This window comes from Solanum lycopersicum, chromosome 1 (genome assembly GCF_036512215.1).
Source record: "Solanum lycopersicum chromosome 1, SLM_r2.1".
Classification (NCBI taxonomy): domain Eukaryota; kingdom Viridiplantae; phylum Streptophyta; class Magnoliopsida; order Solanales; family Solanaceae; genus Solanum; species Solanum lycopersicum.
Window position 1 is genome coordinate 2,812,927 of NC_090800.1, and position 14,637 is coordinate 2,827,563.

The window sequence follows — 14,637 nt, forward strand, 5'->3', positions numbered from 1 at the left end:
TATTTGAGGTATTAAACATTTGTAATTAAATTAATCAGAAAAAATCTCAAGTTAATGTACAAGTATCTTAATGAATGCTATAGAATCGTTCAAATAATTGGGATTATCACCTTTAACAATTGAAAACAGTTATTTAATCACTATATCAAAAATGATATTTAACGGTAATTAATTAATGACATAATAGCTTAATTGTCAGTAAATATGTAGTTATAGCGGAAATTAACACTCTTTGTAAATGTCCCTAAAACTTATAGCGACATTGAATCCAATGATAATAAGCTAATGTTAAAAAAGACTTTGACAATCTTTGCTAATGTATATATTCATTGTCGCTAAAAGTTAATTTTATTGTTTAAATCATTGTGAAGGCTCACAAAACTTTGGATAAGAGTATTGTTTGGTGTATAAACCTTGACAAAAAAAAAAAAAATTCAAAGTCAAAAATTTATTTTTTATTAATTAGGATAAAATTATTATTTGGTTTATGCACCTGATTGTATATTAACTTGATGATGATCAAACTTATATTCTAATAGTTCTAATAAATTTACATATTCCTAAGTCACTGCACGAGTCATTTCAATAGAAGTTTAAATAAAATCTACAATAGAAAAATTCTATCACAAAAGTAGCTCGCGCATATCTCTACTGTAATAAAACTGGCTCGCATATATTCCTACCATTATAAAAGTGACTGACATATACCTTTTCATCAAATGAAAGTGAAAATTTTTTTTTTTAGTTTTTTTAATTATAGGGCAAACAGATAAATATACCCCTCAGCTAAGCGATTTAGACCAAATATACTCCTCGTTAAAAAATGATGCATATATACCTCCATCGGCTAACAAATGGTGAATATGTACCCTTGTTATCTAATAAATGTATGTATTTACCCTTTTCATTAATAGATTGATTTTTTTTTAAAGAAAAAGTCTAATTGGTTTTTCAGTCAAATTTATTGTTGTGTATCTTAATTTCATTTTTAAACGTGTGATTTTTTGTCAATACATACTTATGAATTAGTTATTGCTATCATCCACCGGCGAATATGACGGATGAATGAACCACAAATTAACTTGAAATTTCAAAAAAACATATTTATTTAGGATAAGAGTGTTAATTGGTGCAAAGACCTTGACTTAAAGGTAGACAATAAATTTAGTTGAAAATTTCTATAAATTTTGGTGGAATTTGATTTGAGTCCAGACATACAAATACGGTGAACCGCCACCACCTACAGATGTGATAGATGAATGTAATTTAAAATTATTTTGTCGGGTATATCGTAATTTATATTTTGTATCTATAAAAAAATTTGGGATATTTATGATAGATTTACAAGAAAATTCGTTAAAAATATATTTACCATCAAAATAATAAATTCAAATTAGTTATTGAATAAAAAAAGTACAAAAAAAAAGAAGGAAGAATGAGAAGAAGGAGGAAATGTGTGAGAAGGACCAAATAATTTTTTTTTTAAAATCTAATTTTAATAATAATTTAAAATTAATTTGTTTTTACTTTCGTTAAAAGAAAAGGGTATATACGAGTTATTTGCGTAACAGTAGGGGTATATATGAATCACTTTTATAACGAGTGATATATAAAATTTAAATATAAGGATATATCAAATCATTTAAATTACTTCAAATCTGGTAAACGGATTTAAGTTCAAAAAAAGGCTAAAACACCAACAAATATGATGTATAGATGAAATTTTGATGAACCACAAATTACGCGAAGAAAAATCTATTGTTATCGCTTTGAATTATCAACTTTATATTCTCAAGCCAATGCACGAGTCATTTCACAAGAATAATCCAAATGATTGTTGAAAAACATAAAAAAAATTCCAAATTATTAAGTCAAGTCATCACATAGAAAGTTTAAATGAAAGGTACTACACAAAATCATTTCACTTTGTAATAATACAATTTTCTTTGATACCTTATCGGTCTAAAACATCACAATCCCAAGTCTTCGCAAGTAATCTTGACACAATTATTACGCGTCCGAACCGTAGAAATAGTCACTTATGCTTGCAAAATATTTTATTTTTTTTGATAAATATCTCAATTTATCAAATATTGTTAGTCATCTACTACAACTAATCAATCCCAAGAAGCTCATCTAGTTACTTTCAGTCAACTTTTGAGTTGTCAATTACGTATCACATTTTCTAATGAAATTCCATTGAAAAATCTTTTTTTTAGAGTACTATGAATACAGTTGTAATAATTCAATTTTATTTGATACATTATCAGTCTTAAAATGTCATAATCCTGATGTTAGGATCGAAAATAAGCAGGTGTAAACGTGGAAGCTAGCAAAGTAAATCTCGAAAGATCACGAGTAAGAAGACAACGAGAAATATACCAAAAGACACAAAGATTTAACGTGGTTCGGTCAATCGACCTACGTCCACAAAGGAGATGAGCAATCCACTATAAATATGAGAGTACAAAATACAGAAAGAGAAACAACCTCAACCAATTCACTCAGAATACATGGGAGGTTCACAAAAGTGATAACGTATCAAGCTTGTGACCCACAAATTCTCCTCATAACCAAAACTCTCCCAAAGCCTTTAAGACTACATTGTGAATGCTGATTAAGTTAGAAGGAACATTCCTCTATTTATAGAGTCCTAAACCTTTTCCTACCAGAAAAAGGATTAGTCAATCCAAAACTTTTTCCTAAAAGAAAAACCTATTTATGGTAAGAAATTTAGAGCAAATAAAACCCAACACCTAAGTCTTTACAAGTGGTTCATACCCACATTGTCATCATTATTAGTCTCATTTGTCAAAATTTGTACTATAATTATGTAGAAAAAAATCACCTTGAGAATATTATGTGTAACAGTGTGAAATAGTTATTAAATCAATTGAAGTCTTAAAGAGAAAAAGTGAAGGGAGCTTTGGAACAAACACTTAATTGTCTCGGTTTGATATCGTGGGATGTTTTGTGAAACGAATAATTTCTTTTTTATTTTTAGAGGAGAAAGAAAAATCTATAAGAGTGATAATCGGTGTATAGACTTTTAACAAAAAAATATGTAACCATCCCAATGTGTGTGGGGATCATTTAATCTAAAAATAGTCAAAGTAAGAAATAGTTATTTATTAATTTAAATGAAGAAAGAGTCTATAAGAGTATTAATTGGTGTATCGACTTTGTCAAAAATATCTCAAAGTCTAAAATTTAAAAATGTTTAATTAATCAAATAAGAGTGATAATTGACATATGGAAACATTTCGAAGTCAAAATTTCATATCAGAATAATGCTATCAATGAACAATAATTACGCTGAATATGTATCAAAACATTGATAAACGAAAACTAATGCTTTTATTACTTAGGGAAATGCACACTTCAAATACATTACAAACTAGTAAAGTAAAAACTAACATCTTTTCTTGTGTTTTTTCATTCTTGTAATAATTATGTGTTCCAATTTTAAATCCATCCTCGAAAACCATGCTGGATATTGAGTTGACAACATTATGTATATTATGGACAGTCCAATAACAAGTCCACAACCGTAACCCATGAGAACCGCCTTCCAACTTATAATTGATGAATCTCCTTCTTCTTCTTCTTCTTCTTCTTCTTCTTGATCACCACCACCACCACCACAATCTTTTGAGAGTGGAAATCCACGTAACCCATCATTCCCTTGGTATGAACTATTCTCAAACGTATCAAATTGTTTTCCTTTGGGGATGCATCCAACAAGATGATTGTGAGAGAGATTTAAGACTTCAAGTGATGTGAGGGATACAAGCTGTTGTGGAATTTCTCCGCTGATTTTGTTGGATGAGAGATCCAATGATTCAAGTACAGATAACTGCTGCAGTGATGCTGGTATGTGACCTTCCAAGCGATTGTGAGACAAGTTCAAAGTACGAAGTGCAATGAGATCTCCAATAATGCTTGGGATATTACCTTCAAATCTATTCCTTGAGAGATCGATAATAATCTCTGTAGTCAAAACTCGAGGAAGTTCAAGCTCCAGTCCCTTTGTCGTTACTATAAAGGAATTTGTGTAATAATAAAAATTAGCTCCTACATACTCTCGAGTTCCACTGTTTTCACTAGTTATTTTCATGACTTCAAATTTCTTGAAAAGGCTCATGGGTAAATGTCCACTAAATCCGTTAGATGAGAGATCTATGATTCGAATTTGAGCAAATAAGTTGTCAGTCCTAGAAACTTTTATAGGGCCGAAGAACTTATTTGACCTCAAGTTCAAAATCTGCAACTCAGATAGAGCTCCCAACCATTTAGGAAACGTGTCATTCAACTCATTGTTACCTAAATCAACAACTTCCAAATATGTGCAATTGATCAAAGATTGCGGAACCTTCCCCTCTAGCTTATTACTATCAAATTTGATGACTACAAGTTGGTTTCCTATACTAAAAGTTGTATTAATTGTCCCGCTAAGCCTATTGTTGCTTAAATACAAAATCTTAAGTCTACTCATCTGACCCAAACATAGTGGGATTGTTCCCTCCAAATTATTGCTGCCCAAATCTAGCACATTCAGTCTTGTCAGATTGCAGATGGTTGAAGCGATCTGTCCACTGAGATTATTGTGCGAAAGGAAAAGAGTATGTACATAACTCTGGTTTAGGAGTGACTTTGGAATAGGACCTTGCAGCTGATTTTGTTTTACAGAAACAAATACCAATATTTTAGACTTGAACTCCTGAATGTTTCCACTGAAATGGTTATCACTCAAGTCTAACTCAGTTAGTGAAGGGAGGGAGAATATCCATGATGGTATAGTCCCATTCAACTGGTTTGATGACAAGCTGAGTGAATATAGGTTTTGCAGACCACTTACATTAGAAGGAATTGGACCCGTTAGGGAATTGAACGAAAAATCCAAGAATTCAAGTTGCGTCCAGCTTCTGTTAGAGGATAAGAACTCAAGCCTGCCACTAAAATTGTTATTTCCAAGTGATAAAAACCAGAGTTTTCCTAATCTAAAAAAATCAGAAATTGTTCCTTCAAGATGGTTATCACCCAGGTTCAATACCTCTATATTGGTGAGATTCCATAGAGGTTTAGGAATAGAGCCTGAGAGATTACAAAAAGACAACTCTAATCTACGCAGTGAAGTTAGATGACCAAATGATTCAGGTATCCTATCAATAGCATTCACACCCCATAGAACTAACTTCACGAGTGATGCACTGCTATTCCATTTGGTTGTGGGAAACCTAACAGTGAGCTGCGGAGTTTCTGCTAAATCAAGAGATTCTAAGTTGGAAAGGTGAAAAACACTTTCCGGCAGCATCCCGTATAACTGCGTGTTCCAAAGTCTTAGATTTGTTAAACAAGAAGAGAAATTCAGAGGAATAGCGGAAGAGATGTTTACATCGCTAAGGTGGAGCTCTCTTAATCGGGTCAAGTTCTTAAGGAGCAGTTCGAAATTGTGAGGTTCGAATCTTAATTGACTATCCTGGAGACGAAGAACATGTAACTTAGAAAGACGAGATATTTCTGACGGGATTATACTTGTAAAATTTGAATACGACAAATCAAGATGCGTTAAACTAGAAAGCTCACCAAATTTAGGTGAAATGAGTGATCCAGAAAAATTATTTCCAGACAAATCAAGCCATTTGAGATTGGTGAGCTTAAAGAGGCTACTGTTGGAATGAAACTCACCCCGAAGTCTGTTGTTAGCGAGGTCAAGCTTAGTCACTTGTCCCGTCATTTCGTCACAATGAACTCCATCCCATGAACAACAATCGGCGCTCTTATTCCATGTAACTGTTCTAGGATAAGAACCACCGTAAGAAGCATCAAGATTTATAGTAAACATATTTTTGAATTGAAGAAGCGCAACGGCTTGTTCATCGGGGCACAAATGAGGTAAAGATGAGGAGAAAACAAGTTGACAGAGAAACGCGTACAGCAGAAACAATGCAAGTTCTCCGATGCCCATTTTCGCGCCTCAAAATATATATCAAAATAACTAAGTAAGTTTTCCAACTCTTGCTTTGTGTCTCTCTATTCAATAATCTTGATGAGGTTTATATAGCACATAGCAAAAGGCAATTTTGCTATGGTGATGCTCCAATGAAAAAGAAAAAGTCTATAAGAGTATTTGTTGGTGCATAGACCTTGACCAAAACATTTTCCAATATAATTTTATTCTGATTGGTTACAGTGTTGTACAGACCTTGACAATATCTAAGTTAGTTTGGTCATATGCACAAAGGTTACTTTTTTCTTTGCGAAAAAAGTCTAATATACCCCTCAACTTTGTGATTTAGAGTTAATCTACTTCTCGTTATAAAAGTGACTCAAATGTGCCCTTATCATTATTAAAGTTGCTCACATATACCCTTTTCATCTAATAATAGTGAAAACGTTAATGTCAAATTATTGCTTTTTATTTTAGTATAAAAGGAATTTTATCGATGTATATATGATACTTCTAGCAATATTCAGAGTTCATTTGATTTTTCTGACTCGTGATTTTTTTTACTTCTTTGATTCAACGTGTACTTTGAGTTTGTAATATCTCCTTTGTAGATCTATTCGCTTATCATTATTTGAATCTCTTATTCTTATTTAATTTATTTTCTTTTCATTTTCAATGTAAAAATATGAGAATAAAAAAAACGTGAATGGAAAGAAGAGAAAAACTTAAGTGTATCCAAAAAGCTATTTTTTTTGTTTAATGTATGATAAGTTTTACAAGTAAATGAGTGAGAAATAAATTCTCATTAAAATAACAAATTAAATCCAAACACTATTTTTTTTCTTAAAATAAAAATAAAAATCAAATAAACTAAATTTAGAATTAGACTTTCACTTCCATTAGGCCAAATGTGACCCATTTTTGTAACAATCTTTTGTAACGATAATTATATCAACTCTACGTTGCAAAGATAAAAATTCACAAAAGTTTTAATTAGTTGGAATAAGTGTTGTGCGGAATTCGAGATAATACGATAAAATATAAACGAGAAAAATAAGATAACAGATTTATGTGGTTCACCAATAAATTGGCTACGTCCACGGGAAGAGGGGGAGCAGTTTTATTATGGAGAGGCAAAAACAGAATTACAAAATAGGGTTTGTAACGGGTCCGATTCAAGGCATTCAACAAATCTCCACCTTGACTTGAATTCTCCAAACAGATTCTTCAGACGCACTATGATAGTGCCAGGCCTCCCCCTCTTCCTCAGAGTTGCCCCGCAGGGCAATTAACAGCTTCTGATGTTGAGCAAGTCCAAACAGTGTTGAAACTTGCTCTGTGGAACCGGCTTTGTGAACATATCAGCAGGATTATCAACAGTTCCTACTTTCTTCACCTTGATTCTCTTCTCACTTCTCAGAAAATGATACCTTACGTCAATATGCTTGGTTCTCTCATGATGGACTTGATCCTTGGCTAGACAAATTGCGCTCAAACTGTCACAATACACCGTAGCCTGATCATGATGCAGACCAAGATCACTAACCAGCCCTTTCAACCAAATCCCTTCTTTTGCAGCCTCTGTCAAGGCCATGTACTCCGCTTCCGTAGTAGACAAAGTCACTGTAGGTTGCAAAGTTGCCTTCCAACTGACGACAGATCCTCCAAGGGTAAACACATAGCCAGTCATCGATCTTCTTGTGTCAACATCTCCAGCATAGTCTGAATCAGAATAGCCAGTAACCAAGCACTGAGTATCACCTCCATAAATGAGACCAACGTCAGATGTACCTCTAAGGTACCGGAAAATTCTCTTCACAGCCTGCCAATGTTCTCTCCCTGGTTGTCCCATGAATCTGCTCACTACACTGACTGCATGTGCTAAATCTGGCCTTGTACAGACCATAGCATACATCAAACTTCCTACGGCACTGGCATAAGGGACTCGTGACATATACTCCTTCTCTTCTTCTGAATGTGGAGCGAACATGGCAGTGAGATGGATATTGGCAGCACTGGGGGTATCAATGGGCTTAGATGAAGACATGCCAAACCTCGCCAAGACCTTCTGAATGTAGCTTCTCTGTGACAAGAAAAGTTTCCTTCTCTCTCTGTCTCTAATGATCTCCATCCCTAAAATCTTCCGAGCGGCTCCCAGATCCTTCATCTCAAACTCAGCACTAAGTAAACCCTTCAGCTTCTGAATGTCATACTTCTTCTTTGCAGCTATCAACATATCATCTACATAAAGCACCAGATAGATGAATGAATCATCCTTGAGCCTATTGTAGTAGACACAACAATCATATGAGCTCCGAGTATAGCCCAACTTCACCATATAGCTGTCAAACCTTTTATACCACTGCCTTGGAGACTGTATAACTGTGTGTTCTTAAGGAACAAAGTAGTTAAATGAGAAGAGAAATTAAGAGGAATGGTGGAAGAGATGTTCACATCGTAAAATTTAACCTCTCTTAATTGGGTCAAGTTCTTAAGGAGCAGTTCAAAACCGTTAGGTTTGAAACTTAATAGGCTACTCTGGATACTGAGAACTTGCAATTTTGAAAGATGAGAGATTTCTGTTGGAATTAGACCTGAAAATCTTGAATTCGACAAATCAAGATGAGTCAAACTAGAAAGCTCACCAAATTTAGGTGAAATGTACGATCCAGAGAAATTATTAAAAGACAAATTAAGTCTTTTGAGATTGGAGAGTTGAAAGAGGCTATTGTTTGGAGTGAAACTTTCCTTTTAGTCCTCTTCCAGCGAGGTCAAGCTCAGTCACTTGTCCCGTTATCTCGTTAAAAAAGTGGCTCACACATATATATTTTTACCGTTATAAAAGTGGCCCGCACATACCTTTTCATCAAATGGAAATGAAAAAAAATAATTTTATTTTAAATTTTTGGGGCAAAGGAACAAATAGACCATCGACGTTGCGATTTAGAGCAGATATACTCCTCGTAAAAAATTGATGCATATATACCTCCGTCGGCTGACACATGGTGCATGTATACCCTTGTTGTCTAATAAATGAAATAAATTTACCCTTTTCATTAACAAACTGATTTTTGTTAAATGATGATCTTAAAATTGATTTTTTTTCAGTCAAATTTATTGTTGTGGATCATAAATGCATATTCAAAGGTGATCTTTTGTCAAGACATACTAATGAATTAATTAATGTTATCATAACATCCATAGGAGGATGTGGAAAATGAATGAACCACAAATTAAGCAAAGAAAAATCTATAACTATTAAATCTACCGTCTAATATAAAAAAAAAATTATATTAGAAGAATACCATAATTATGATAATAATTAAAACAAATCATGTGTGCATATAAATAGATAATAAAAATTTCTTTAAAATGGATATCGTATTATTTCTTAAAAATTTAGCTTGAACTAAAATTTTCATTTTTCAACAAAATTTAAATAAAATATTATTTAGATTAGTTGAGTGACTTTTGAGTTATGAAACTAAGTTGAATGAGTTTTTAAGTGTTTCTTATAACTTTTTAAGTCAAAAGATATAAGCTCATCCAAACAGACTCGATATCTCTTCGATTAGAAAATAATATATACAACTTACCGGACACTTACTTTTGAGCAATTGAAATAATACAAGTTTGATTAGTTCTTAGTGTTGACTGCTAAAGCATGATTTGATCATTGGAAAAATCTCATATTTGTGGTCATGTTTGTTTGTTTAGTAGTCAAAGTTTGGTAGGTATTTGTAATAAATTTTGGTTTAAATGCGGTGAAAGCATGTTTGTAATGAGTAATAAAATATAATTATATTTTAATTTTTAAAATATTAATTTCAGAACACGTGCATTTCATGTGTGTGATGTGTGATTTTTTTATAGATCTTTTATACTGATTAAAATTACATGTAATGAGTAATAAAATACAATAAATTATAACTTAATTTTTAAAATATTAATTTATGGGATGGACATTCGATAGTTCGTTTCAATTTTAAATTTTTTTGATAGAGAAGGTGTGACAGCTGCGTGCTGCAAAATGAGATAAACAACTGATAATTGAAATGAAAGCCGAAGAGCTAAACGCTAAGTACATGCTATAGGGAGAAAAGGAAATAAAAGTATTAATAATTAAATAATATCTTATATAGTATATATAAGAGTTCCTAAATTCCGATTAAATCGAAATACGAAAATTATGTTACTGAAAAATCAAAAGTTAAATTACAATACATTAATTATAAGAAACGACTTTGAAAAAAGAGTCCACGACTACAAACTATGAACAACTCAAGGGAAGGTAATCATTTAATCATTATTATTATTATTATTATTATTATTATTATTATTATTATAATTACGTCAGACAATTACATTACATTTTAATCCACCAAAATTTATATTCTAAATTCAAACACATTGAAAATTTAACAATAGTTAACTACTTGAAGAATCGAAGGAAACAATCTCACTAGATTTCGTTTTTCAAATTTCCTTCACGATCTTGCACCTGTCTCTATTTCTCTTGTTTCTTCTACAGATTATTCATTACCCTAATTATTTAAAGACTAATTATTAAAGTGATAAAAGTGCTATTTTTTTAATCACAAACTAAAATCATTATTAAAACTAATCCCACTAGTTTCATAATTATAATTATGAATAGTTCAAAACACATATTTAGAATATATCAAAAAGTATTTTACCGAGTAAAAATTTGAAGTACACAAAACGATCAAATGGGTCGTTACATTGAATCAAGAAAGAATATATTTTTTTTCTCTTTGGATAAAATTGAGTTGGATAAAAACTAAGTAACAAAAAATGGCACGTAAATTCAGAATCAAGAAAATAGATTAAATTAGACAATGAGATTTGAATAAGATCAAACTCACTATCCCATAATTTGAGTTCTACGTAGTACGAGACTTAATAAGTGAATCTAAATTAAATAAAAATAGAAAGTAAATAGATATCTTTTCGTTGCGTTTATATTCCTCTTGGACGCTGAGTTATTCACTTAATATTTTTTCCCCTTACTAGCTCGAATGTCTCTTTTTGGTTTGTCAAGATATTCTAATAAAAAATTGAATGAAATGATGATGAGAATGAGGATATCTCACGTTTTATAGTCTACTCTTGAACACTGAATTATTACCTTGAAACCCTCATTGATTCAATTTCGACAATTCAATATTTACGTATCAATAAATAAGACGGAAAAGGACTTCATAATTTCAATTATATAAACTATTAGAGTTTTGAATTATATGTTTTCTAAAAATCTGCGTTGCACGTGTATCCCTTGTTACTTTTTATAGATTTGTTATAATGGTTTAAATGCTGTGAAAGCATGCTTGTAATGAGTAATAAAATACAATTATATCTTAATTTTTAAAGTACTAATTTCAGAACACGTGCATTACACGTGTGTGATGTGTGATTTTTTTATAGATCTTTTAGACTGATTAAAATTGCATGTAATCAGTAATAAAATACAATAATTATAACTTAATCTTTAAAATATTAATTTATGGGGTGGGCATTCAATAGTTCGTTTCAATTTTAAATTTTTTTATTTCAATTTTTTTTGGAAGAGAAGAGGAAACATGATAATTGAAATGAAAGCCTAAACAATAAGTTCATGCTATAGGGAGAAAGAAAATAAAAGTATTAATAATTAAATAATATCTTATATAGTATGTATAATAGTGCCTAAATTCCGATTAAATCGAAATACGAAAAATATGATACTGAAAAATCAAATAGAAGAATCGAAGTTACAGAAAATATGAATCTAAAAATAAAAAACATTGGCTCCGTGCAATATTTTATTTTTTCAGTATTTATGCTCAGCCCTGGTTCATATTCTATAAAAATATGCGTGTAATATGTAATAATATTGAATAATTATAAATTAATTTTTTAAAAAATTAATTTCCTTACACGTGCATTACACGTGTGTGATTTTCTTATCAATTTGTTAAACTAATTAAAATTGAATATCATAAGTAATAAAATCCAATAATTACAACTAATTTTTAGAAAATATAAGAAAAATTACACCAAATGATGGGCGTATTTTAAAGTTCAAATTTAATTCCTTATAAGTAGTTAATCGTAAATTTGGAACATCGATTAGCAAAAACAAAATTTCAATAAAGTTATGAAAAGGAAGAGGGGTTAATTACAAAGTTGATTTTCAAAATAAGATAATTAAAAAAAATACCACTTTTAGTATTTAGGTCTCATTTGTTTGCACTTAATGGAGGTCTGAATCTTAATCATTCAGATTCAGCTCGTTAAGTACGTTTGATTTTTAGGTTTGAATCTGAATCGTGCAGATTTAGCCCATTAAGTTCATTTGTTTTAATTTTAAAAAAACCTCTTAATGAATCTGAAGAGGGTCTGAACGAATCAGATCTGTAAGAGACGATTCTTAACCACATTCAGACTCATTTGATAAGTTATCAAATAATAAATCATAACTTCTCTATTTTGGGTGTGCGTTTTTATCTTATAACTAAAAAAATTTCTCTCTTATCTCAATCAAACACCATTTTTTCCCAACTAATAAGTTTTCCTAAATCCTTTCAAGTATTTTTTTTTCATATTAATAATTTTCTTGTATTGGTGAGTGTTAAAAACACTGGTTGCAATAATATTTTTGATGTGTTATTGTTTATCAGAGTTTTTGAATGAAAACATAGTACCCCAAATCATGATTATTAAAACTTATAGAACTATTTTTGTTATCAAAAGTGATATATTTTGTTGAAATGAAAATTTTATAATATTTTATTAATGTAATGTTCAATTTCACTTCCACATTCAATATTGAAAACAACATTAATTGTTTAGTCTTCAGATTTAGAGCCCACATCTTAATAATCAGATGTGTATTCAAATCAAAACACGCAGATCTTAATGCAAATCTTAATATTCATATGTATATTCAGATTCAGACCTTTTTAATCTAAATGGAAACAAATGTAGCCTTAGTGTTGTAATAATAGTATGATATAATTACTATTAAATATTAAATTAATTAAATATTTATAACCTCTTTATTTAATATATGTAAATTAATATAGTAATTCAATTTATGATTTTGAAGCTTTCCATTTTTAAAATATATAATGATATGATATGATGATAAATGATAATGACGATATATGATAGATGAGATGATTTATTTTGCTAACTTATTGAACATATAAAATAATATTTTAAAAATTTATTTAATTCTCTCAAAAATTATTTTTTTAAAAAATATTTTCTTTCATATCAAACACACTCACATATCATTGATAATAAAATAATGTTGTATGAAAGAAAAATTGTCTTATAATATATAGACTTAATCGCCAAAAGAATCTACTAAGAAAGAGAATTAGAAAAACATTATTTGGGTAATGTTCTTTATCCAAATTAAAAATATAAACAAATAATTGGGGGTTTATAATTTGATGAATTTTTTTTTTAATTTTCTCATGTTCAGTGGTTCAATTTTTTTTTAAAAAAATACCTTTTAGGTAATTACATCCGTAAAATGAAAAAAATAATATCTTTTCATTGGTTTTCCCGTTTCCACTCTCCAATATATCTCATCTTCATTCAATTTTCGTAGCCCCCATCCCTATCACCTTACTCTCCTACTGCACTTCTCATACTATTTATTTAGATTATATAAAAATGAATTTAAATAATATATTATACTTACGTACACATGAAAAAAATAAAAAAAATCTACTTATTTTTCGAAAAATACACTCTTTCATCTCTTCTCTATTTCCAAGGGTATTTAAATTAAAATCAATATATTTTCTTGTATGCTTCACACAAGACAATATTATTACCTAGTGATTTAATATCTCATTTTTTTTTCTCCCCCCTATATATAAAATGTTATAGTTAAATCCTCACTCACAAATAATCAACAAATACAGTTCAAGAAATGGCTAAGTCTCAAATTCACTATACAACCTTTCTTGTTCTTCTCTTTTGCTTCCTCATGATTGCATCAATGGGTAAATATATCGCCCCTCGCGTTCATGATATCTCATATCGTGATTAATGTGTTTCTTTTACGATATGCTATAATCCTGAATATTTTTATTGATCTTCTAACCTTAGAAAGTGACCAGTAGTGCTCCATGTATTCTTGAATTATTAATTATTGTAACTTATAGTACTTTTAATTTATTACGTAAGTTTGTGTAAAATTTATTTCAAATTTAAAACTTAAAAAAGGCCTATAGGTTTACGGTCAAAACATAAAATTTTGATTCTCGAAATTCGAAATATGACAAATAAATTAAAACAAAAAAAGTAATATGGGAGTACGACTAACTTATTGAACGACACCCGTCCCTCCCCCCTACACACACTTAATCGTAGTGGAGAAATCAAAAATCTTGTTACGGGTGTTTAAGATTTAATATATGTGTGAAAAAATAATTTTTGACCTATTTTATTTCGTATAATTTTTTATATACTATTATGCATAGTATATCTTTCCGATGAAAAGTGTTCAACTGACCATCCTTCACTACATGTCGCTACGTTATTGACTGTAAATCATCTCAATAAGAGTAAACTAGATATTGCATAGTTAAATTGTTATAACAACAACAACAACATAGAGAGGATAGAGTACACATAGATCTTACCGCTACCTCAAAGATCATTTTCGA

The 14,637-nt window shown here is 30.3% G+C and overlaps 1 protein-coding gene across 1 annotated transcript; it reads right to left on the reverse strand.

Annotated features, from left to right (window-relative positions):
* Window positions 1-3,338: 3,338 nt before the first annotated feature.
* On the reverse strand, window positions 3,339-6,147 carry LOC138347788 (receptor-like protein Cf-9). The gene has a single exon (XM_069296168.1). It carries the CDS (start codon window positions 5,966-5,968, stop codon window positions 3,413-3,415), a length of 2,556 nt encoding a protein of 851 aa, XP_069152269.1. The 5' UTR covers window positions 5,969-6,147; the 3' UTR covers window positions 3,339-3,412.
* Window positions 6,148-14,637: the final 8,490 nt, after the last annotated feature.